Here is a 19,160-nt window from a genome sequence, read left to right on the forward strand (position 1 = left end):
CTAATCCATTGGACTCTGCCAGCGCGGGTTCGAATCCGATCCCCGTCGAGTCACGTAACTTTTTTTCTTCTCCCAGTAATCGGTCTTCGACACTAGTGTGTAAGCTGCACGGATGGGGTGCAATGCGGACGAGGTGGCCGAGAGGTTAAGGATTGACTGCTAATTTATTGAGCTCGGGCTGCGTGGGTTCGAATCCCATCCTCGTCGAGTCGCGTAACTTTTTTTTTGTTCTCCCTGTAATCAGTCTTCGACACTAGTGTGTAAGCTGCACGGGTGGCCTGCAAGGCGGACGAGGTGGCCGAGAGGTTAAGGCGTTGGACTGCTAATCCATTGGGCTCTGCCCGCGTGGGTTCGAATCCCATACTCGTCGATTCACGTAACTTTTTTCTTCTCCTAGTGATCGGTCTTCGACACTAGTGTGTAAGCTGCACGGATGGGGTGCAATGCGGACAAGGTGGCCGAGAGGTTAAGGATTGACTGCTAATTTATTGGGCTCGGACTGCGTGGGTTCGAATCCCATCCTCGTCGAGTCGCGTAACTTTTTTTTTGTTCTCCCTGTAATCAGTCTTCGACACCAGTATGTAAGCTTCACAGATGGGGTGCAAGTCGGACAAGGTGGCCGGGAGGTTATGGCGGTGGACTGCTAATCCATTGGGCTCATTTCGCGTTGGTTCGAAACCCATCCTCGTCGAGTCGCGTAACTCATTTTGTTCTCCCAGTGATCTGTCTACGAGACTAGTGTGTAAGCCGCACGATTGGCCTGCAAGGCAGACGAGGTGGCCGAGAGGTTAAGGCGATTGACTGCTAATCCATTGGACTCTGCCCGCGTGGGTTCGAATCCGATCCTCGTCGAGTCGCGTAACTTTTTTTTCTTCTCCCAGTGATCGGTCTTCGACACTAGTGTGTAAGCTGCACGGATGGGGTGCAATGCGGACGAGGTGGCCGAGAGGTTAAGGATTGACTGCTAATTTATTGAGCTCGGGCTGCGTGGGTTCGAATCCCATCCTCGTCGAGTCGCGTAACTTTTTTTTTGTTCTCCCTGTAATCAGTCTTCGACACTAGTATGTAAGCTGCACGGGTGGCCTGCAAGGCGGACGAGGTGGCCGAGAGGTTAAGGCGATGGACTGCTAATCCATTGGGCTCTGCCCGCGTGGGTTTGAATCCCATACTCGTCGAGTCACGTAACTTTTTTCTTCTCCTAGTGATCGGTCTTCGACACTAGTATTTAAGCTGCACGGATGGGGTGCGATGCGGACGAGGTGGCTGAGAGGTTAAGGATTGACTGCTAATTTATTGGGCTCTGCCTGCGTGGGTTCGAATTCCATCCTCGTCGAGTCGCGTAACTTTTTTTGTTCTCCCTGTGATCGGTCTTTGACACTAGTGTGTAAGCTGCACGAATGGCCTGCAAGGCTGACGAGCTGGCCGAGAGGTTAAGGCGATGGACTGCTAATCCATTGGGCTCATTTCGCGTTGGTTCGAATCCCATCCTCGTCGAGTCGCATAACTTTTTTGTTCTCGCAGTGATCGGTCTTCGACACTAGTGTGTAAGCTGAACAGATGGCCTGCAAGGCGGACGAGGAAAGACGAGAGCTTAAGGCGATGGACTGCTAATCCATTGAGCTCTGCCCGCGTGGGTTCGAATCCCATCCTCGTCGAGTCGCGTAACTTTTTTTCTCCGAGTGATGGGTCTTCGACACTAGTGTGTAAGCTGCACGGGTGGCCTGCAAGGCGGACGAGGTGGCCGAGAGGTTAAGCCGATGGACTGCTAATCCATTGGGCTCTGCCCGCGTGGGTTCGAATCCAATCCTCGTCGAGTCACGTAACTTTTTTTCTTCTCCCAGTGATCGGTCTTCGACACTAGTGTTTAAGCTGCACGGATGGGGTGCAATGCGGACGAGGTGGCTGAGAGGTTAAGGATTGACTGCTAATTTATTGGGCTCTGCCCGCGTGGGTTCGAATCCCATCCTCGTCGAGTCCCGAAACTTTTTTTGTTCTCCCAGTGATCGGTCTTCGACACTAGTGTGTAAGCTGCACAGATGGGGTGCAAGTCGGACGAGGTGGCCGAGAGGTTAAGGCGATCGACTGCTAATACATTGGGCTCTGCCCGCGTGGGTTCGAATCCCATCCTCGTCGAGTCCCGAAACTTTTTTTTCTCCCAGTGATCGGTCTTCGACACTAGTGTGTAAGCTGCACAGATGGCCTGCAAGGCGGACAAGGTGGACGAGAGCTTAAGGCGATGGACTGCTGCTCATCCATTGAGATCTGCCCGCGTGGGTTCGAATCCCATCCTCGTCGAGTCGCGTAACTTTTTTTCTCTGAGTGATGGGTCTTCGACACTAGTGTGTAAGCTGAAAGAATGACCTGCAAGGCGGGCGTGCTGGCCGAGAGGTTAAGACGATAAACTGCTAATGCATTGGGATCTGCCCGCGTGGGTTCGAATCCCATCTTCGTCGAGTCGCGTAGCTTTTTTTTTCTCCCAGTGATCGGTCTTCGACACTAGTATGTAAGCTGCACAGACGGTGTGCAAGTCGGACAAGGTGGCCGGGAGGTTATGGCGATGGACTGCTAATCTATTGGACTAGTTCCGCGTGGGTTCGAATCCCGTCCTGGTCGAGTCGCGGAACTCATTTTGTTCTCCCAGTGATCTGTCTACGACACTAGTGTGTAAGCCGCACGAATGGCCTGCAAGGCAGACGAGGTGGCCGAGAGGTTAAGGCGATTTACTGCTAATCCATTGGGCTCTGCCCGTGTGGGTTCGAATCCCATCCTCGTCGTGTCGCGTAACTTTTTTTTTCTTCTCCCAGTGATCGCTCTTCGACACTTGTGTGTAAGCTGCACGAATGGGGTGCAATGCGGACGAGGTGGCCGAGAGGTTAAGGATTGACTGCTAATTTATTGGGCTCGGCCCGCATGGGTTCGAATCCCATCCTCGTCGAGTCGCGTAACTTTTTTTTTGTTCTCCCAGTAATCAGTCTTCGATTCTAGTTTGTAAGCTGCACAAATGGCCTACAAGGCAGACGAGGTGGCGGAGAGGCTAAAGATTGACTGCTAATTTATTGGGCTTGGCCCGCGTGGGTTTGAATCCCATCTTCGTCGAGTCGCGTAATTTTTTTTTGTTCTCCCAGTAATCAGTCCTTACACTAGTGTGTAAGCTGCACGAGTAGCCTGCAAGCCGGACGAGGTGGCCGAGAGGTTAAGGCGATGGACTGCTAATCCATTGGGCTCTGCCCGCTTGGGTTCGAATGCCATCCTCGTCGGGTCGCGTAACTTTTTTTTGTTCTCCCTGTAATCAGTCTTCGACACCAGTATGTAAGCTGCACAGATGGGGTGCAAGTCGGACAAGGTGGCCGGGAGGTTATGGCGGTGGACTGCTAATCCATTGGGCTCATTTCGCGTTGGTTCGAAACCCATCTTCGTCGAGTCGCGTAACTCATTTTGTTCTCCCAGTGATCTGTCTACGAGACTAGTGTGTAAGCCGCACGAATGGCCTGCAAGGCAGACGAGGTGGCCGAGAGGTTAAGGCGATTGACTGCTAATCCATTGGACTCTGCCCGCGTGGGTTCGAATCCGATCCTCGTCGAGTCGCGTAACTTTTTTTTCTTCTCCCAGTGATCGGTCTTCGACACTAGTGTGTAAGCTGCACGGATGGGGTGCAATGCGGACGAGGTGCCCGAGAGGTTAAGGATTGACTGCTAATTTATTGAGCTCGGGCTGCGTGGGTTCGAATCCCATCCTCGTCGAGTCGCGTAACTTTTTTTTGTTCTCCCTGTAATCAGTCTTCGACACTAGTGTGTAAGCTGCACGGGTGGCCTGCAAGGCGGACGAGGTGGCCGAGAGGTTAAGGCGATGGACTGCTAATCCATTGGGCTCTGCCCGCGTGGGTTCGAATCCCATACTCGTCGATTCACGTAACTTTTTCTTCTCCTAGTGATCGGTCTTCGAAACTAGTATTTAAGCTGCACGGATGGGGTGCGATGCGGACGAGGTGGCTGAGAGGTTAAGGTTTGACTGCTAATTTATTGGGCTCTGCCCGCGTGGGTTCGAATTCCATCCTCGTCGAGTCGCGTAACTTTTTTTTGTTCTCCCTGTGATCGGTCTTCGACACTAGTGTGTAAGCTGCACGAATGGCCTGAGGGGCTGACGAGCTGGCCGAGAGGTTAAGGCGATGGACTGCTAATCCATTGGGCTCTGCCCGCGTGGGTTCGAATCCCATCCTCGTCGAGTCGCATAACTTTTTTGTTCTCGCAGTGATCGGTCTTCGACACTAGTGTGTAAGCTGAACAGATGGGGTGCAATGCGGACGAGGTTGCTGAGAGGTTAAGGATTGACTGCTAATTTATTGGGCTCTGCCCGCGTGGGTTCGAATCCCATCCTCGTCGAGTCCCGAAACTTTTTTTGTTCTCCCAGTGATCGGTCTTCGACACTAGTGTGTAAGCTGCACAGATGGGGTGCAAGTCGGACGAGGTGGCCGAGAGGTTAAGGCGATGGACTGCTAATCCATTGGGCTCTGCCCGCGTGGGTTCGAATCCCATCCTCGTCGAGTCCCGAAACTTTTTTTTCTCCCAGTGATCGGTCTTCGACACTAGTGTGTAAGCTGCACAGATGGCCTGCAAGGCGGACAAGGTGGACGAGAGCTTAAGGCGATGGACTGCTGCTCATCCATTGAGATCTGCCCGCGTGGGTTCGAATCCCATCCTCGTCGAGTCGCGTAACTTTTTTTCTCTGAGTGATGGGTCTTCGACACTAGTGTGTAAGCTGAAAGAATGACCTGCAAGGCGGGCGTGCTGGCCGAGAGGTTAAGACGATAAACTGCTAATGCATTGGGATCTGCCCGCGTGGGCTCGAATCCCATCTTCGTCGAGTCGCGTAGCTTTTTTTTCTCCCAGTGATCGGTCTTCGACACTAGTATGTAAGCTGCACAGACGGGGTGCAAGTCGGACAAGGTGGCCGGGAGGTTATGGCGATGGACTGCTAATCTATTGGACTCATTCCGCGTGGGTTCGAATCCCGTCCTGGTCGAGTCGCGTAACTCATTTTGTTCTCCCAGTGATCTGTCTACGACACTAGTGTGTAAGCCGCACGAATGGCCTGCAAGGCAGACAAGGTGGCCGAGAGGTTAAGGCGATTGACTCCTAATCCATTGGGCTGGTCCCGCGTGGGTTCGAATGCCATCCTCGTCGAGTCGCGTAACTTTTTTTTCTTCTCCCAGTGATCGGTCTTCGACACTAGTGTGTAAGCTGCACGGATGGGGTGCAATGCGGACGAGGTGGCCGAGAGGTTAAGGATTGACTGCTAATTTATTGGGCTCAGCCCGCTTGGGTAAGAATTCCATCCTCGTCGGGTCGCGTAACTTTTTTTGTTCTCCCAGTTATCGGTCTTCGACACTAGTTTGTAAGCTGCACAAATGGCCTACAAGGCAGACGAGGTGGCGGAGAGGCTAAAGATTGACTGCTAATTTATTGGGCTTGGCCCGCGTGGGTTGGAATCCCATCTTCGTCGAGTCGCGTAATTTTTTTTGTTCTCCCAGTAATCAGTCCTTACACTAGTGTGTAAGCTGCACGAGTAGCCTGCAAGCCGGACGAGGTGGCCGAGAGGTTAAGGCGATGGACTGCTAATCCATTGGGCTCTGCCCGCTTGGGTTCGAATGCCATCCTCGTCGGGTCGCGTAACTTTTTTTTGTTCTCCCTGTAATCAGTCTTCGACACCAGTATGTAAGCTGCACAGATGGGGTGCAAGTCGGACAAGGTGGCCGGGAGGTTATGGCGGTGGACTGCTAATCCATTGGGCTCATTTCGCGTTGGTTCGAAACCCATCTTCGTCGAGTCGCGTAACTCATTTTGTTCTCCCAGTGATCTGTCTACGAGACTAGTGTGTAAGCCGCACGAATGGCCTGCAAGGCAGACGAGGTGGCCGAGAGGTTAAGGCGATTGACTGCTAATCCATTGGACTCTGCCCGCGTGGGTTCGAATCCGATCCTCGTCGAGTCGCGTAACTTTTTTTTCTTCTCCCAGTGATCGGTCTTCGACACTAGTGTGTAAGCTGCACGGATGGGGTGCAATGCGGACGAGGTGCCCGAGAGGTTAAGGATTGACTGCTAATTTATTGAGCTCGGGCTGCGTGGGTTCGAATCCCATCCTCGTCAAGTCGCGTAACTTTTTTTTTGTTCTCCCTGTAATCAGTCTTCGACACTAGTGTGTAAGCTGCACGGGTGGCCTGCAAGGCGGACGAGGTGGCCGAGAGGTTAAGGCGATGGACTGCTAATCCATTGGGCTCTGCCCGCGAGGGTTCGAATCCCATACTCGTCGATTCACGTAACTTTTTTCTTCTCCTAGTGATCGGTCTTCGAAACTAGTATTTAAGCTGCACGGATGGGGTGCGATGCGGACGAGGTGGCTGAGAGGTTAAGGTTTGACTGCTAATTTATTGGGCTCTGCCCGCGTGGGTTCGAATTCCATCCTCGTCGAGTCGCGTAACTTTTTTTTGTTCTCCCTGTGATCGGTCTTCGACACTAGTGTGTAAGCTGCACGAATGGCCTGCAAGGCTGACGAGCTGGCTGAGAGGTTAAGGCGATGGACTGCTAATCCATTGGGCTCTGCCCGCGTGGGTTCGAATCCCATCCTCGTCGAGTCGCATAACTTTTTTGTTCTCGCAGTGATCGGTCTTCGACACTAGTGTGTAAGCTGAACAGATGGCCTGCAAGGCGGACGAGGAACGACGAGAGCTTAAGGCGATGGACTGCTAATCCATTGAGCTCTGCCCGCGTGGGTTCGAATCCCATCCTCGTCGAGTCGCGTAACTTTTTTTCTCCGAGTGATGGGTCTTCGACACTAGTGTGTAAGCTGCACGGGTGGCCTGCAAGGCGGACGAGGTGGCCGAGAGGTTAAGCCGATGGACTCCTAATCCATTGGGCTCTGCCCGCGTGGGTTCGAATCCAATCCTCGTCGAGTCACGTAACTTTTTTTCTTCTCCCAGTGATGGGTCTTCGACACTAGTGTTTAAGCTGCACGGATGGGGTGCAATGCGGACGAGGTGGCTGAGAGGTTAAGGATTGACTGCTAATTTATTGGGCTCTGCCCGCGTGGGTTCGAATCCCATCCTCGTCGAGTCCCGAAACTTTTTTTGTTCTCCCAGTGATCGGTCTTCGAAACTAGTGTGTAAGCTGCACAGATGGGGTGCAAGTCGGACGAGGTGGCCGAGAGGTTAAGGCGATGGACTGCTAATCCATTTCGCTCTGCCCGCGTGGGTTCGAATTCCATCCTCGTCGAGTCCCGAAACTTTTTTTTTCTCCCAGTGATCGGTCTTCGACACTAGTGTGTAAGCTGCACAGATGGCCTGCAAGGCGGACAAGGTGGACGAGAGCTTAAGGCGATGGACTGCTGCTCATCCATTGAGATCTGCCCGCGTGGGTTCGAATCTCATCCTCGTCGAGCCGCGTAACTTTTTTTCTCTGAGTGATGGGTCTTCGACACTAGTGTGTAAGCTGAAAGAATGACCTGCAAGGCGGGCGTGCTGGCCGAGAGGTTAAGACGATAAACTGCTAATGCATTGGGATCTGCCCGCGTGGGTTCGAATCCCATTTTCGTCGAGTCGCGTAGCTTTTTTTTTCTCCCAGTGATCGGTCTTCGACACTAGTATGTAAGCTGCACAGACGGGGTGCAAGTCGGACAAGGTGGCCGGGAGGTTATGGCGATGGACTGCTAATCTATTGGACTCATTCCGCGTGGGTTCGAATCCCGTCCTGGTCGAGTCGCGTAACTCATTTTGTTCTCCCAGTGATCTGTCTACGACACTAGTGTGTAAGCCGCACGAATGGCCTGCAAGGCAGACAAGGTGGCCGAGAGGTTAAGGCGATTAACTCCTAATCCATTGGGCTGGTCCCGCGTGGGTTCGAATGCCATCCTCGTCGAGTCGCGTAACTTTTTTTTCTTCTCCCAGTGATCGGTCTTCGTCACTAGTGTGTAAACTGCACGAATGGCCTACAAGGCGGACGAGGTGGCCGAGAGGTAAAGGCGATGGACTGCGAATCCATTGGGCTCTGCCCACTTGGGTTAGAATTCCATCCTCGTCGGGTCACGTAACTTTTTTTCTTCTCCCAGTGATCGGTATTCGACACTACTGTGGAAGCTGCACGGATGGGGTGCAATGTGTACGAGGTGGCCGAGAGGTTAAGGATTGACTGCTAATTTATTGGGCTCAGCCTGCGTGGGTTCGAATCCCATCCTCGTCGAGTCGCGTAACTTTTTTTTTGTTCTCCCAGTGATCGGTCTTCGACACTAGTGTGTAAGCTGCACGGATGGGGTGCAATGCGGACGAGGTGGCCGAGAGGTTAAGGATTGACTGCTAATTTTTTGGGCTCGGCCTGCGTTGGTTCGAATCCCATCCTCGTAGAGTCGCGCAGCTTTTTTTTTGTTCTCTCAGTCATCAGTCTTTGACACTAGTGTGTAAGCTGCACGGGGGGCCTGCAAGACGGACGAGGTGGCCGATAGGTTAAGGCGATGAACTGCTGATCCATTGGGCTCTGCCCGCGTGGGTTCGAGTGCCATCCTCGTCGAGTCGCGTAGCTTTTTTTGTTCTCCCAGTGATTGATATTCGTCACTAGTGTGTAAGCTGCACGAATGGCCTAAAAGGCGGACGAGGTGGCCGAGAGGTTAAGGCGATGGACTGCTAATGCATTGGGCTCTGCCCGCGTGGGTTCGAATCTCATCCTCGTTGAGTCGGGTAACTTTTTTGTTCTCCCAGTGATCGGTCTTCGACATTAGTGTGTAAGCTGCACAGATGGCCTGCAAGGCGGACGAGGAACGACGAGAGCTTAAGGCGATGGACTGCTAATCCATTGAGCTCTGCCTGCGTGGGTTCGAATCCCATCATCGTCGAGTCGCGTAACTTTTTTTTCTCCGAGTGATGGGTCTTCGACACTAGTGTGTAAGCTGCAAGAATGACCTGCAAGGCGGACGAGCTGGCTGAGAGGTTAAGACGATGGATTGCTAATGCATTGGGTTCTGCCCGCGTTGGTTCGAATCCCGTCCTCGTCGAGTCGCGTAGCTTTTTTTTGTTCTCCCAGTGATCGGTCTTCGACACTAGTATGTAAGCTGCACAGATGGGGTGCAAGTCGGACAAGGTGGCCGGGAGGTTATGGCGATGGACTGCTAATCCATTGGGCTCATTCCGCGATGGTTCGAAACCCATCCTCGTCGAGTCGTGTAACTCATTTTGTTCTCCCAGTGATCTGTCTACGACACTAGTGTGTAAGCCGCACGAATGGCCTGCAAGGCAGACGAGGTGGCCGAGAGGTTAAGGCGATTGACTGCTAATCCATTGGACTCTGCCCGCGTGGGTTCGAATCCGATCCTCGTCGAGTCGCGTAACTTTTTTTTGTTCTCCCTGTAATCAGTCTTCGACACTAGTGTGTAAGCTGCACGGGTGGCCTGCAAGGCGGACGAGGTGGCCGAGAGGTTAAGGCGATGGACTGCTAATCCATTGGGCTCTGCCCGCGTGGGTTCGAATCCCATACTCGTCGAGTCACGTAACTTTTTTTCTTCTCTCAGTGATCGGTCTTCGACACTAGTATTTAAGCTGCACGGATGGGGTGCGATGCGGACGAGGTGGCTGAGAGGTTAAGGATTGACTGCTAATTTATTGGGCTCTGCCCGCGTGGGTTCGAATTCCATCCTCGTCGAGTCGCGTAACTTTTTTTGGTTCTCCCAGTGATGGGTCTTCGACACTAGTGTGTAGGCTGCACGGGTGGCCTGCAAGGCGGACGAGGTGGCCGAGAGGTTAAGCCGATGGACTGCTAATCCATTGGGCTCTGCCCGCGTGGGTTCGAATCCAATCCTCGTCGAGTCACGTAACTTTTTTTCTTCTCCCAGTGATCGGTCTTCGACACTAGTGTTTAAGCTGCACGGATGGGGTGCAATGCGGACGAGGTGGCTGAGAGGTTAAGGATTGACTGCTAATTTATTGGGCTCTGCCCGCGTGGGTTCGAATCCCATCCTCGTCGAGTCCCGAAACTTTTTTTGTTCTCCCAGTGATCGGTCTTCGACACTAGTGTGTAAGCTGCACAGATGGCCTGCAAGGCGGACAAGGTGGACGAGAGCTTAAGGCGATGGACTGCTCATCCATTGAGATCTGCCCGCGTGGGTTCGAATCCCATCCTCGTCGAGTCTCGTAACTTTTTTCTCTGAGTGATGGGTCTTCGACACTAGTGTGTAAGCTGCAAGAATGACCTGCAAGGCGGGCGTGCTGGCCGAGAGGTTAAGACGATAAACTGCTAATGCATTGGGCTCTGCCCGCGTGGGTTCGAATCCCATCTTCGTCGAGTCGCGTAGCTTTTTTTTGTTCTCCCAGTGATCGGTCTTCGACACGAGTATGTAAGCTGCAGAGATGGGGTGCAAGTCGGACAAGGTGGCCGGGAGGTTATGGCGATGGACTCCTAATCTATTGGACTCATTCCGCGTGGGTTCGAATCTCGTCCTGGTCGAGCCGCGTAACTCATTTTGTTCTCCCAGTGATCTATCTACGACACTAGTGTGTAAGCCGCACGAATGGCCTGCAAGGCAGACAAGGTGGCCGAGAGGTTAAGGCGATTGACTCTAATCCATTGGGCTGGTCCCGCGTGGGTTCGAATCCCATCCTCGTCGAGACGCGTAACTTTTTTTTCTTCTCCCAGTGATCGGTCTTCGACACTAGTGTGTAAGCTGCACGGATGGGGTGCCATGCGGACGAGGTGGCCGAGAGGTTAAGGATTGACTGCTAATTTATTGGGCTCAGCCCGCGTGGGTTCGAATCCGATCCTCGTCGAGCCGCGTAACTTTTTTTTTGTTCTCCCAGTTATCAGTCTTTGACACTAGTGTGTAAGCTGCACGGGTGGCCTGCAAGACGGACGAGGTGGCCGAGGAGTTAAGGCGATGAACTGCTAATCCATTGGGCTCTGCACGCATGGTTTCGAATCCCATCCTCGTCGAGTCGCGTAACTTTTTTGTTCTCCCAGTGATCGGTCTTCGACATTAGTGTGTAAGCTGCACAGATGGCCTGCAAGGCGGACGAGGAACGACGAGAGCTTAAGGCGATGGACTGCTAATTCATTTGGCTCTGCCCGCGTTGGTTCGAATCCCATCCTCGTCGAGTCACGTAACTTTTTTTTGTTCTCCCAGTGATCGGTCTTCGACACTAGTATGTAAGCTGCACAGATGGGGTGCAAGTCGGACAAGGTGGCCGGGAGGTTATGGCGATGGACTGCTAATCCATTGGGCTCATTCCGCGATGGTTCGAAACCCATCCTCGTCGAGTCGCGTAACTCATTTTGTTCTCCCAGTGATCTGTCTACGACACTAGTGTGTAAGCCGCACGAATGGCCTGCAAGGCAGACGAGGTGGCCGAGAGGTTAAGGCGATTGACTGCTAATCCATTGGGCTCTGCCCGCGTGGGTTCGAATCCAATCCTCGTCGAGTCACGTAACTTTTTTTCTTCTCCCAGTGATCGGTCTTCGACACTAGTGTTTAAGCTGCACGGATGGGGTGCAATGCGGACGAGGTGGCTGAGAGGTTAAGGATTGACTGCTAATTTATTGGGCTCTGCCCGGGTGGGTTCGAATCCCATCCTCGTCGAGTCCCGAAACTTTTTTTGTTCTCCCAATGATCGGTCTTCGACACTAGTGTGTATGCTGCACAGATGGGGTGCAAGTCGGACGAGGTGGCCGAGAGGTTAAGATGATGGACTGCTAATCCATTGGACTCTGCCCGCGTGGGTTCGAATCCGATTCTCGTCGAGTCGCGTAACTTTTTTTTCTTCTCCCAGTGATCGGTCTTCGACACTAGTGTGTAAGCCTCACGGATGGGGTGCAATGCGGACGAGGTGGCCGAGAGGTTAAGGATTGACTGCTAATTTATTGGGCTCGGACTGCGTGGGTTCGAATCCCATCCTCGTCGAGTCGCGTAACTTTTTTTTTGTTCTCCCTGTAATCAGTCTTCGACACTAGTGTGTAAGCTGCACGGGTGGCCTGCAAGGCGGACGAGGTGGCCGAGAGGTTAAGGCGATGGACTGCTAATCCATTGGGCTCTGCCCGCGTGGGTTCGAATCCCATCCTCGTCGAGTCACGTAACTTTTTTTCTTCTCTAGTGATCGGTCTTCGACACTAGTGTTTAAGCTGCACGGATGGGGTGCAATGCGGACGAGGTGGCTGAGAGGTTAAGGATTGACTGCTAATTTATTGGGCTCTGCCCGCGTGGGTTCGAATCCCATCCTCGTCGAGTCCCGAAACTTTTTTTGTTCTCCCAGTGATCGGTCTTCGACACTAGTGTGTAAGCTGCACAGATGGGGTGCAAGTCGGACGAGGTGGCCGAGAGGTTAAGGCGATGGACTGCTAATCCATTGGGCTCTGCCCGCGTGGGTTCGAATCCCATCCTCGTCGAGTCCCGAAACTTTTTTTTTCTCCCAGTGATCCGTCTTCGACACTAGTGTGTAAGCTGCACAGATGGCCTGCAAGGCGGACAAGGTGGACGAGAGCTTAAGGCGATGGACTGCTGCTCATCCATTGAGATCTGCCCGCGTGGGTTCGAATCCCATCCTCGTCGAGCCGCGTAACTTTTTTTCTCTGAGTGATGGGTCTTCGACACTAGTGTGTAAGCTGAAAGAATGACCTGCAAGGCGGGCGTGCTGGCCGAGAGGTTAAGACAATAAACTGCTAATGCATTGGGATCTGCCCGCGTGGGTTCGAATCCCATTTTCGTCGAGTCGCGTAGCTTTTTTTTTCTCCCAGTGATCGGTCTTCGACACTAGTATGTAAGCTGCACAGACGGGGTGCAAGTCGGACAAGGTGGCCGGGAGGTTATGGCGATGGACTGCTAATCTATTGGACTCATTCCGCGTGGGTTCGAATCCCGTCCTGGTCGAGTCGCGTAACTCATTTTGTTCTCCCAGTGATCTGTCTACGACACTAGTGTGTAAGCCGCACGAATGGCCTGCAAGGCAGACAAGGTGGCCGAGAGGTTAAGGCGATTGACTCCTAATCCATTGGGCTGGTCCCGCGTGGGTTCGAATGCCATCCTCGTCGAGTCGCGTAACTTTTTTTTCTTCTCCCAGTGATCGGTCTTCGTCACTAGTGTGTAAACTGCACGAATGGCCTACAAGGCGGACGAGGTGGCCGAGAGGTAAAGGCGATGGACTGCGAATCCATTGGGCTCTGCCCACTTGGGTTAGAATTCCATCCTCGTCGGGTCACGTAACTTTTTTTGTTCTCCCAGTGATCGGTCTTCGACACTAGATTGTAAGCTAAACAAATGGCCTACAAGGCAGACGAGGTGGCGGAGAGGTTAAAGATTGACTGCTAATTTATTGGGCTTGGCCCGCGTGGGTTTGAATCCCATCTTCGTCGAGTCGCGTAATTTTTTTTTGTTCTCCCAGTAATCAGTCCTTACACTAGTGTGTAAGCTGCACGAGTAGCCTGCAAGCCGGACGAGGTGGCCGAGAGGTTAAGGCGATGGACTGCTAATCCATTGGGCTCTGCCCGCTTGGGTTCGAATGCCATCCTCGTCGGGTCGCGTAAATTTTTTTGTTCTCCCAGTGATCGGTCTTCGACACTAGTGTTTAAGCTGCACGGATGGGGTGCAATGCGGAAGAGGTGGCCGAGAGGTTAAGGATTGACTGTAAATTTATTGGGCTCGGCCCGCGTGGGTTCGAATCCCAACCTCGTCGAGTCGCGTAACTTTTCTTTGTTCTCCCAGTAATCAGTCTTCGACACTAGTGTGTAAGCTGCACGGGTGTCCTGCAAGGTGAACGAGGTGGCCGATAGGTTAAGGCGATGAACTGCTAATCCATTGGGCTCTGCCCGCGTGGGTTCGAATCCCATCCTCGTCAAGTCGCGTAGCTTTTTTTGTTCTCCCAGTGATCGGTCTTCGTCACTAGTGTGTAAACTGCACGAATGGCCTACAAGGCGGACGAGGTGGCCGAGAGGTAAAGGCGATGGACTGCGAATCCATTGGGCTCTGCCCACTTGGGTTAGAATTCCATCCTCGTCGGGTCACGTAACTTTTTTTGTTCTCCCAGTGATCGGTCTTCGACACTAGTTTGTAAGCTGCACAAATGGCCTACAAGGCAGACGAGGTGGCGGAGAGGTTAAGGATTGACTGCTAATTTATTGGGCTCGGCCCGCATGGGTTTGAATCCCATCTTCGTCGAGTCGCGTAATTTTTTTTTGTTCTCCCAGTAATCAGTCTTCGACACTAGTGTGTAAGCTGCACGGGTGTCCTGCAATGCGGACGAGGTGGCCGAGAGGTTAAGGCGATGAACTGCTCATCCGTTGGCCTCTCCCCACGTGGGTTCGAATGCCATCCTCGTCGAGTCACGTAACTTTTTTTGTTCTCCCAGTGATCGGTCTTCGTCACTAGTGTGTAAGCGGCACGAATGTCCTACAAGGCGGACGAGGTGGCCGATCATTCCACTTCCGGCCACGACAGTGAACGGACGTGTTTATCATGTGCTCCCGCGTAGGGGCGGTCTCAGCGGCCCGTGTGGGCCGCGGTATCAGGTGTACCGAAAAGCCAGGCGAAGATTTCCAGGTTGTTCTGCCTCAGCTGCCTTCAGGTGATTCCGTTTTGCACACGGTTTTTTTGCACGGAAACTTGAAAGCCAGGCCATATCGAGTGGAGCATGTCCGAGACAGCCTTGCTCGTCTTTCGCTGCTGCCGGAAGTGGTTGCCCTAGGGGCATACCAAATGAATCATGTATGGGCAGTGACGTTCAAGGATGATGAGGGTAAAAAGAAGATGCTGGCGGCGGAGTCTTTTGATCTAAAGGACCATCGCTGTATGGTGGTTGACCCCCGTGATCGAGGTGTGCGGCTGAAGTTGTACTGGCTTCTTCATGGCGTGCCGGACGAGGCTGTGCGAGTCGCCTTAACGCCCTACGGAAAAGTGACCGAGATAAGCAGAGACAAATGGAAGGTGCAGGGTTGCAATGATAAAGGTTCAACCACGCGGTCGGTCACGCTGAGGCTACACGCGGGCGTGTCCGTGGACGACCTGCCACACCAACTGCGAGTTGCGGAGGATATGGCGCTCGTCGTAGTTCCTGGCAGAGCACCGCTATGCCTCCGATGCCGGGCTATCGGACACATTCGACGGGATTGCCGCGTGCCGCGCTGTGGGGTATGTCGTCGCTATGGCCACGATGACGCCCACTGTGTGAGGTCGTACGCCAGCATTGCGGGCCCAGGCCAAACAGACGAAGTGTCTGAACACCTGATGGATGCCGTGGATGCCGAAGAAGCGAGCAGGGAAGACGGTTATACGGAAGGCCCTGCCACGCCCCCTGAACAGTCTTCTGGGGCCGCACTGGAATCTACCAATAAAGGCGACAAGCACTCTGGTGCGCCAGGAACGAATTTAGACACGGCAGCAGTAGAGAACGACGCTACAGCAGCGAGCAAGTCATCTTCAGCTGCGCGAGAGGGCGGCCCGGAAGCAATGGACGCCGAGATGACCAAGGCCGGTGCTATCGCTTTTAAGCGAGCTCGTGAAACACCTGACCGTACCGGAAATGTTGACACGTCGGCCATCAATGAACCTCCAACAAAGACGGCGACTGGTCGTCGGCCTACCTTTAAACCACGACCAAACCTGTCTCCTGACCGTAGGGGCACTCAAACGTCGGCCCCGCCGTAGCGGAGGAGACGTTCCGAGGCTTTCTACGCTGTGCACACGCAACCACTGTTGCGACGTGAGTATGACACCTGACGAAACAACCTTCAAGAAATGGCGACTAACTTTAAAACTGGTATTTGCATCGCGACGTTGAACTCAAGAGGCCTGTGTTCGCGCAGGAGACAATGCCAGATTAGTCGCATCTTGTTAGAAAACGACATAGACCTCCTGGCTGTACAAGAAACTAAAATGGAAAGTGAAGAACAAACGGAGCAAATGGTTCAAGTTTTTCGCTCTAGGTACAATGTCTGCGTTTGTCATGCTGTTGGGCGGTCAGGAGGCTGTGTCGTTTTCATACGTAGTAGTATCGCGGTTGTTGAAAATGTGTCTACCTGCGATAGCGGTAGGCTGGTTGTGTGCGACTTCAGTGTTTCTGGAATGCCTTGGCGCGTTGTGTGTGTTTATGCACCGAATAGATCGCACGAACGGGAATTTTTTTTCAGAGCGATTGAAGGATTCTTGAAAACGGAAAGAAATGTTGTGGTTCTAGGGGACTTCAATTGTGTCTGTAGAGCTGAGGATAAGACAACGAGCTTCAATGTGCGCGATAGAAGCGCTGAGCTGTTGAATAAAATAGTGAACGAGACAGGGCTGGAAGATGTCGGTTATGTAATGACGCGGGAGGGTGAAGTAGGATATACGCACTTTCAAGGTCATTCGCACGCGAGGTTAGACAGAATATATTTGTCGGCAAAGTTGGTGCCACTATGCTCATCTTATCAAATTCAACATCTTAGTTTTAGTGATCATTGTCTGGTCAAGGTCAACATTGGCGAAAAACGTAAGGCTGCGAAGTTTAATTGGTTTCTATGGAAATTTAATGAAAAGCTGCTGCAAGATGAAATATTTGTCACAAAAACCAAAGAATGTCTTTCAAATGCTCTTCGTTTGGAGACCAATAACTTCATAGCTGTGTGGGAGCAAATGAAGTGTGATATAAAGATGATAGCGATTGAAAGAGCCTGTGTATTACGTAATCGGGAAAGGCAACAAGAGAGGCAGTTACAAAGCGAACTAGACTACATGTTAAGCGTAGAAAATGAAGTGCCGGGAAAATTTAAGAAAGAAATAAAGGAGGCGAAAGCAAAGCTCGAATTCATCGACGACGAAAAGTACCGCGGAGCAATGATAAGGGCTCGCACTGAACGGCTGTGGATGGGTGAAACGCCCACTAAGCGGGTGCTCAGTGAAGAAAAGAAACATGCAGCAAACAAAGAGATAAATGAAATCCGATACCGCAATTACATTACCCGGGACCGCGAACAGATAAAGCACGCCTTTGTCGAGTTTTATACGCAACTCCTTAGCCATACAATCAATGACCCCGAACGATTCAAAGAGGACTTTCTGACCCTTATGCCGAGATTGGAAGACTCTGAGCGGGAGCTACTGGAAGTAGAAATCACTGTGGCAGAAATTGAATCAGCTATAGATAACCTGGGTAACGGCAAGTCACCAGGGCCGGATGGGCTTGGTGCTGCCATATACAAATTTTTTAAGACAGAAATGGCACTGGCATTACACCGAGTGATCAGAGAATGCTACGACAAGCAGCAAACACCTCATTCATTTAGGACAGCACACGTAGTATTAATCCCCAAAACTGATGACCCCGCAAAGCTACTTTCAGTGGAATCCTACCGACCTATCAGTTTGAGCAACACTGACTATAAAATATACACGAAGGTCCTAGCAAGACGGCTCCAAAGTGTTGTCACATCCCTTGTCGGCCCGCATCAGACATGTGGGATTAAGGGCAGAACCATATTCACAAATATACACGTAACCAGAAGTATTCTAGAATGCTGTGATGCAAATAATGACCGCGTGGCCATGATTCAGCTAGACCTGCACAAAGCGTTCGATAAAGTCGTACATGAAATTTTGTTTTTATTGCTGGAACATGTGAATGTAGGAACTGTCATTACAGAAGGCGTTAGAATGGTGTATCATGACTGCAGGGCTAATTTAGTAATCAACAAAGAAGTAAGTGCTTCAATTCCTGTGCGCTCGAGCGTGAAGCAAGGTTGTGCTTTGTCGCCACTCCTTTTCGCGCTTTACTTAGAGCCCTTCTGTCTACGAATACTTGCATCACCAAGTATAAGAGGGTATACGTTTCTGACCAGTGGAATTAGAATTTTAGCCTATGCTGATGACGTCGCAGTGTTTTGCAGTGACAAAGAAAGTGTGCAAGAAGTTGTACGAATAGCTAGGGAATTCTGTGCAGCAACGGGCAGCGCAATTAGTTGGCCAAAATGTCTAGGCGTTTGGCATGGCCAGTGGCAAAGCACACCCGAAGTTTACTGTAACATGAATTGGAAAATCATACCCGGAAAGTACCTCGGTGTGCCTTTGGATCACTACCGCAATGCTACGGAGTATTGGTCTGAGGAACGTCAACGCATTAAAAATTGTACTGATAAGTGGGGAGGTCGCAATTTATCAATGTTTGCAAAAGCGTCCGTGTGCAATGTATTTCTGATTGCAAAAGTGTTTTATGTACTACAAGTGTTAACCATGACCCGCACTTCGGTCCAGAAAATGCACCGAGTATTCGCGACCTTTATATGGGGGTCGCAGTGGGAGCGCACGAGCCGGTGCAATTTATTTCATAGGGTAAAATATGGTGGTCTGGGGCTTTTGCATTTGTTTTTTAAGCAGTTGGTGAGCAGATTCATGTTCGCTCGAGATCAAACTGACAATTTCTTGAGAACTGTGATCCAAGCAAGACTGCAGACCCCCTTATCTGATTTCGTCGTGTCATCTTTTGCCTTCGAAGCTGGACCACTCAGTCCTTATTTGCGAGAAGTAGTTACAGCTACACGCCTGCTCAAGGAAAGATTTTCGTACGAATACTTGTCCGACGTGACCAAAAAGAAACTGTACCGTGACCTTCTTGATGTCTTCCTGCCAGTGCCCGTCTACCGAGCTTCGTGCAGGCTAGGTTCTGAGCGTGACGTGTTTAAACGTGTTAAGAGAATGCCGGTCAGACCCTCTGTCAAAACATTCTTCTTTCAAGTGCATACCGGCACTCTCCCTGTACTGCCATGGCTAAAAAGTAAAGGGCTTTTTGTACCGTGGTCCGTCAACTGTCTAATCTGCGGCAAACCAGAAACGATAAATCATATCTTTCTCGACTGCCATGATGCTGTGTTCTTGTGGGACGTACTACAACGGACTATAAAAAAAGAACTACCTATCAACGCTTTTGGAATCCGTTTTCTTCCGTGTGCAGCTGCAGGGGAAGTGCCGAGTGACATGTTAATGTTGCTTTGCATGCATAGTGTGTGGAGGACAAGAATGGATGTTCGACATATGCGTGTAGACGCACGTTCAGCGAGAGACTATTTTGTTGAGAGTATGCTGTATACACGAGACGTGTTTAAAGCGCTGCCTGAACCCCCTGAGTGGTTACCTGTGCTCGACCAATTGGCTTCTGTGAAGCCTTTTTAAACCAAGTGCACT

The 19,160-nt window shown here is 51.7% G+C and overlaps 1 protein-coding gene and 28 non-coding genes across 29 annotated transcripts; all 29 read left to right on the forward strand.

The window, feature by feature from the left end:
• Positions 1-288: 288 nt before the first annotated feature.
• Positions 289-370, forward strand: TRNAS-GCU (transfer RNA serine (anticodon GCU)). The gene has a single exon. It is a non-coding gene; the product is annotated as a tRNA-Ser (tRNA).
• Positions 371-1,093: 723 nt separating this feature from the next.
• TRNAS-GCU (transfer RNA serine (anticodon GCU)) lies at positions 1,094-1,175 on the forward strand. The gene has a single exon. It is a non-coding gene; the product is annotated as a tRNA-Ser (tRNA).
• A 556-nt stretch (positions 1,176-1,731) lies between these two features.
• Positions 1,732-1,813, forward strand: TRNAS-GCU (transfer RNA serine (anticodon GCU)). Its single transcript has one exon. It is a non-coding gene; the product is annotated as a tRNA-Ser (tRNA).
• Positions 1,814-2,051: 238 nt separating this feature from the next.
• On the forward strand, positions 2,052-2,133 carry TRNAS-GCU (transfer RNA serine (anticodon GCU)). Its single transcript has one exon. It is a non-coding gene; the product is annotated as a tRNA-Ser (tRNA).
• A 559-nt stretch (positions 2,134-2,692) lies between these two features.
• Positions 2,693-2,774, forward strand: TRNAS-GCU (transfer RNA serine (anticodon GCU)). Its single transcript has one exon. It is a non-coding gene; the product is annotated as a tRNA-Ser (tRNA).
• Positions 2,775-3,175: 401 nt separating this feature from the next.
• Positions 3,176-3,257, forward strand: TRNAS-GCU (transfer RNA serine (anticodon GCU)). The gene has a single exon. It is a non-coding gene; the product is annotated as a tRNA-Ser (tRNA).
• Positions 3,258-3,820: 563 nt separating this feature from the next.
• TRNAS-GCU (transfer RNA serine (anticodon GCU)) lies at positions 3,821-3,902 on the forward strand. The gene has a single exon. It is a non-coding gene; the product is annotated as a tRNA-Ser (tRNA).
• A 237-nt stretch (positions 3,903-4,139) lies between these two features.
• Positions 4,140-4,221, forward strand: TRNAS-GCU (transfer RNA serine (anticodon GCU)). Its single transcript has one exon. It is a non-coding gene; the product is annotated as a tRNA-Ser (tRNA).
• A 237-nt stretch (positions 4,222-4,458) lies between these two features.
• TRNAS-GCU (transfer RNA serine (anticodon GCU)) lies at positions 4,459-4,540 on the forward strand. Its single transcript has one exon. It is a non-coding gene; the product is annotated as a tRNA-Ser (tRNA).
• A 558-nt stretch (positions 4,541-5,098) lies between these two features.
• On the forward strand, positions 5,099-5,180 carry TRNAR-CCU (transfer RNA arginine (anticodon CCU)). Its single transcript has one exon. It is a non-coding gene; the product is annotated as a tRNA-Arg (tRNA).
• Positions 5,181-5,577: 397 nt separating this feature from the next.
• On the forward strand, positions 5,578-5,659 carry TRNAS-GCU (transfer RNA serine (anticodon GCU)). Its single transcript has one exon. It is a non-coding gene; the product is annotated as a tRNA-Ser (tRNA).
• Positions 5,660-6,223: 564 nt separating this feature from the next.
• On the forward strand, positions 6,224-6,305 carry TRNAS-GCU (transfer RNA serine (anticodon GCU)). Its single transcript has one exon. It is a non-coding gene; the product is annotated as a tRNA-Ser (tRNA).
• A 238-nt stretch (positions 6,306-6,543) lies between these two features.
• On the forward strand, positions 6,544-6,625 carry TRNAS-GCU (transfer RNA serine (anticodon GCU)). Its single transcript has one exon. It is a non-coding gene; the product is annotated as a tRNA-Ser (tRNA).
• Positions 6,626-6,862: 237 nt separating this feature from the next.
• On the forward strand, positions 6,863-6,944 carry TRNAR-CCU (transfer RNA arginine (anticodon CCU)). Its single transcript has one exon. It is a non-coding gene; the product is annotated as a tRNA-Arg (tRNA).
• Positions 6,945-7,182: 238 nt separating this feature from the next.
• On the forward strand, positions 7,183-7,264 carry TRNAS-GCU (transfer RNA serine (anticodon GCU)). The gene has a single exon. It is a non-coding gene; the product is annotated as a tRNA-Ser (tRNA).
• Positions 7,265-7,986: 722 nt separating this feature from the next.
• Positions 7,987-8,068, forward strand: TRNAR-GCG (transfer RNA arginine (anticodon GCG)). Its single transcript has one exon. It is a non-coding gene; the product is annotated as a tRNA-Arg (tRNA).
• A 401-nt stretch (positions 8,069-8,469) lies between these two features.
• Positions 8,470-8,551, forward strand: TRNAS-GCU (transfer RNA serine (anticodon GCU)). The gene has a single exon. It is a non-coding gene; the product is annotated as a tRNA-Ser (tRNA).
• Positions 8,552-8,630: 79 nt separating this feature from the next.
• On the forward strand, positions 8,631-8,712 carry TRNAS-GCU (transfer RNA serine (anticodon GCU)). Its single transcript has one exon. It is a non-coding gene; the product is annotated as a tRNA-Ser (tRNA).
• A 723-nt stretch (positions 8,713-9,435) lies between these two features.
• Positions 9,436-9,517, forward strand: TRNAS-GCU (transfer RNA serine (anticodon GCU)). The gene has a single exon. It is a non-coding gene; the product is annotated as a tRNA-Ser (tRNA).
• A 239-nt stretch (positions 9,518-9,756) lies between these two features.
• TRNAS-GCU (transfer RNA serine (anticodon GCU)) lies at positions 9,757-9,838 on the forward strand. Its single transcript has one exon. It is a non-coding gene; the product is annotated as a tRNA-Ser (tRNA).
• Positions 9,839-11,362: 1,524 nt separating this feature from the next.
• Positions 11,363-11,444, forward strand: TRNAS-GCU (transfer RNA serine (anticodon GCU)). Its single transcript has one exon. It is a non-coding gene; the product is annotated as a tRNA-Ser (tRNA).
• A 561-nt stretch (positions 11,445-12,005) lies between these two features.
• TRNAS-GCU (transfer RNA serine (anticodon GCU)) lies at positions 12,006-12,087 on the forward strand. Its single transcript has one exon. It is a non-coding gene; the product is annotated as a tRNA-Ser (tRNA).
• A 237-nt stretch (positions 12,088-12,324) lies between these two features.
• Positions 12,325-12,406, forward strand: TRNAS-GCU (transfer RNA serine (anticodon GCU)). The gene has a single exon. It is a non-coding gene; the product is annotated as a tRNA-Ser (tRNA).
• A 560-nt stretch (positions 12,407-12,966) lies between these two features.
• On the forward strand, positions 12,967-13,048 carry TRNAR-CCU (transfer RNA arginine (anticodon CCU)). Its single transcript has one exon. It is a non-coding gene; the product is annotated as a tRNA-Arg (tRNA).
• Positions 13,049-13,128: 80 nt separating this feature from the next.
• Positions 13,129-13,210, forward strand: TRNAR-GCG (transfer RNA arginine (anticodon GCG)). The gene has a single exon. It is a non-coding gene; the product is annotated as a tRNA-Arg (tRNA).
• A 238-nt stretch (positions 13,211-13,448) lies between these two features.
• TRNAS-GCU (transfer RNA serine (anticodon GCU)) lies at positions 13,449-13,530 on the forward strand. The gene has a single exon. It is a non-coding gene; the product is annotated as a tRNA-Ser (tRNA).
• Positions 13,531-13,769: 239 nt separating this feature from the next.
• On the forward strand, positions 13,770-13,851 carry TRNAS-GCU (transfer RNA serine (anticodon GCU)). Its single transcript has one exon. It is a non-coding gene; the product is annotated as a tRNA-Ser (tRNA).
• Positions 13,852-13,930: 79 nt separating this feature from the next.
• On the forward strand, positions 13,931-14,012 carry TRNAR-GCG (transfer RNA arginine (anticodon GCG)). The gene has a single exon. It is a non-coding gene; the product is annotated as a tRNA-Arg (tRNA).
• A 456-nt stretch (positions 14,013-14,468) lies between these two features.
• LOC142775131 (uncharacterized) lies at positions 14,469-16,172 on the forward strand. The gene has a single exon (XM_075876480.1). It carries the CDS (start codon positions 14,469-14,471, stop codon positions 15,654-15,656), a length of 1,188 nt encoding a protein of 395 aa, XP_075732595.1. The 3' UTR covers positions 15,657-16,172.
• Positions 16,173-19,160: the final 2,988 nt, after the last annotated feature.

This window comes from Rhipicephalus microplus, chromosome X, assembly GCF_043290135.1.
Source record: "Rhipicephalus microplus isolate Deutch F79 chromosome X, USDA_Rmic, whole genome shotgun sequence".
In the NCBI taxonomy this organism is placed as follows: Eukaryota; Metazoa; Arthropoda; class Arachnida; order Ixodida; family Ixodidae; genus Rhipicephalus; species Rhipicephalus microplus.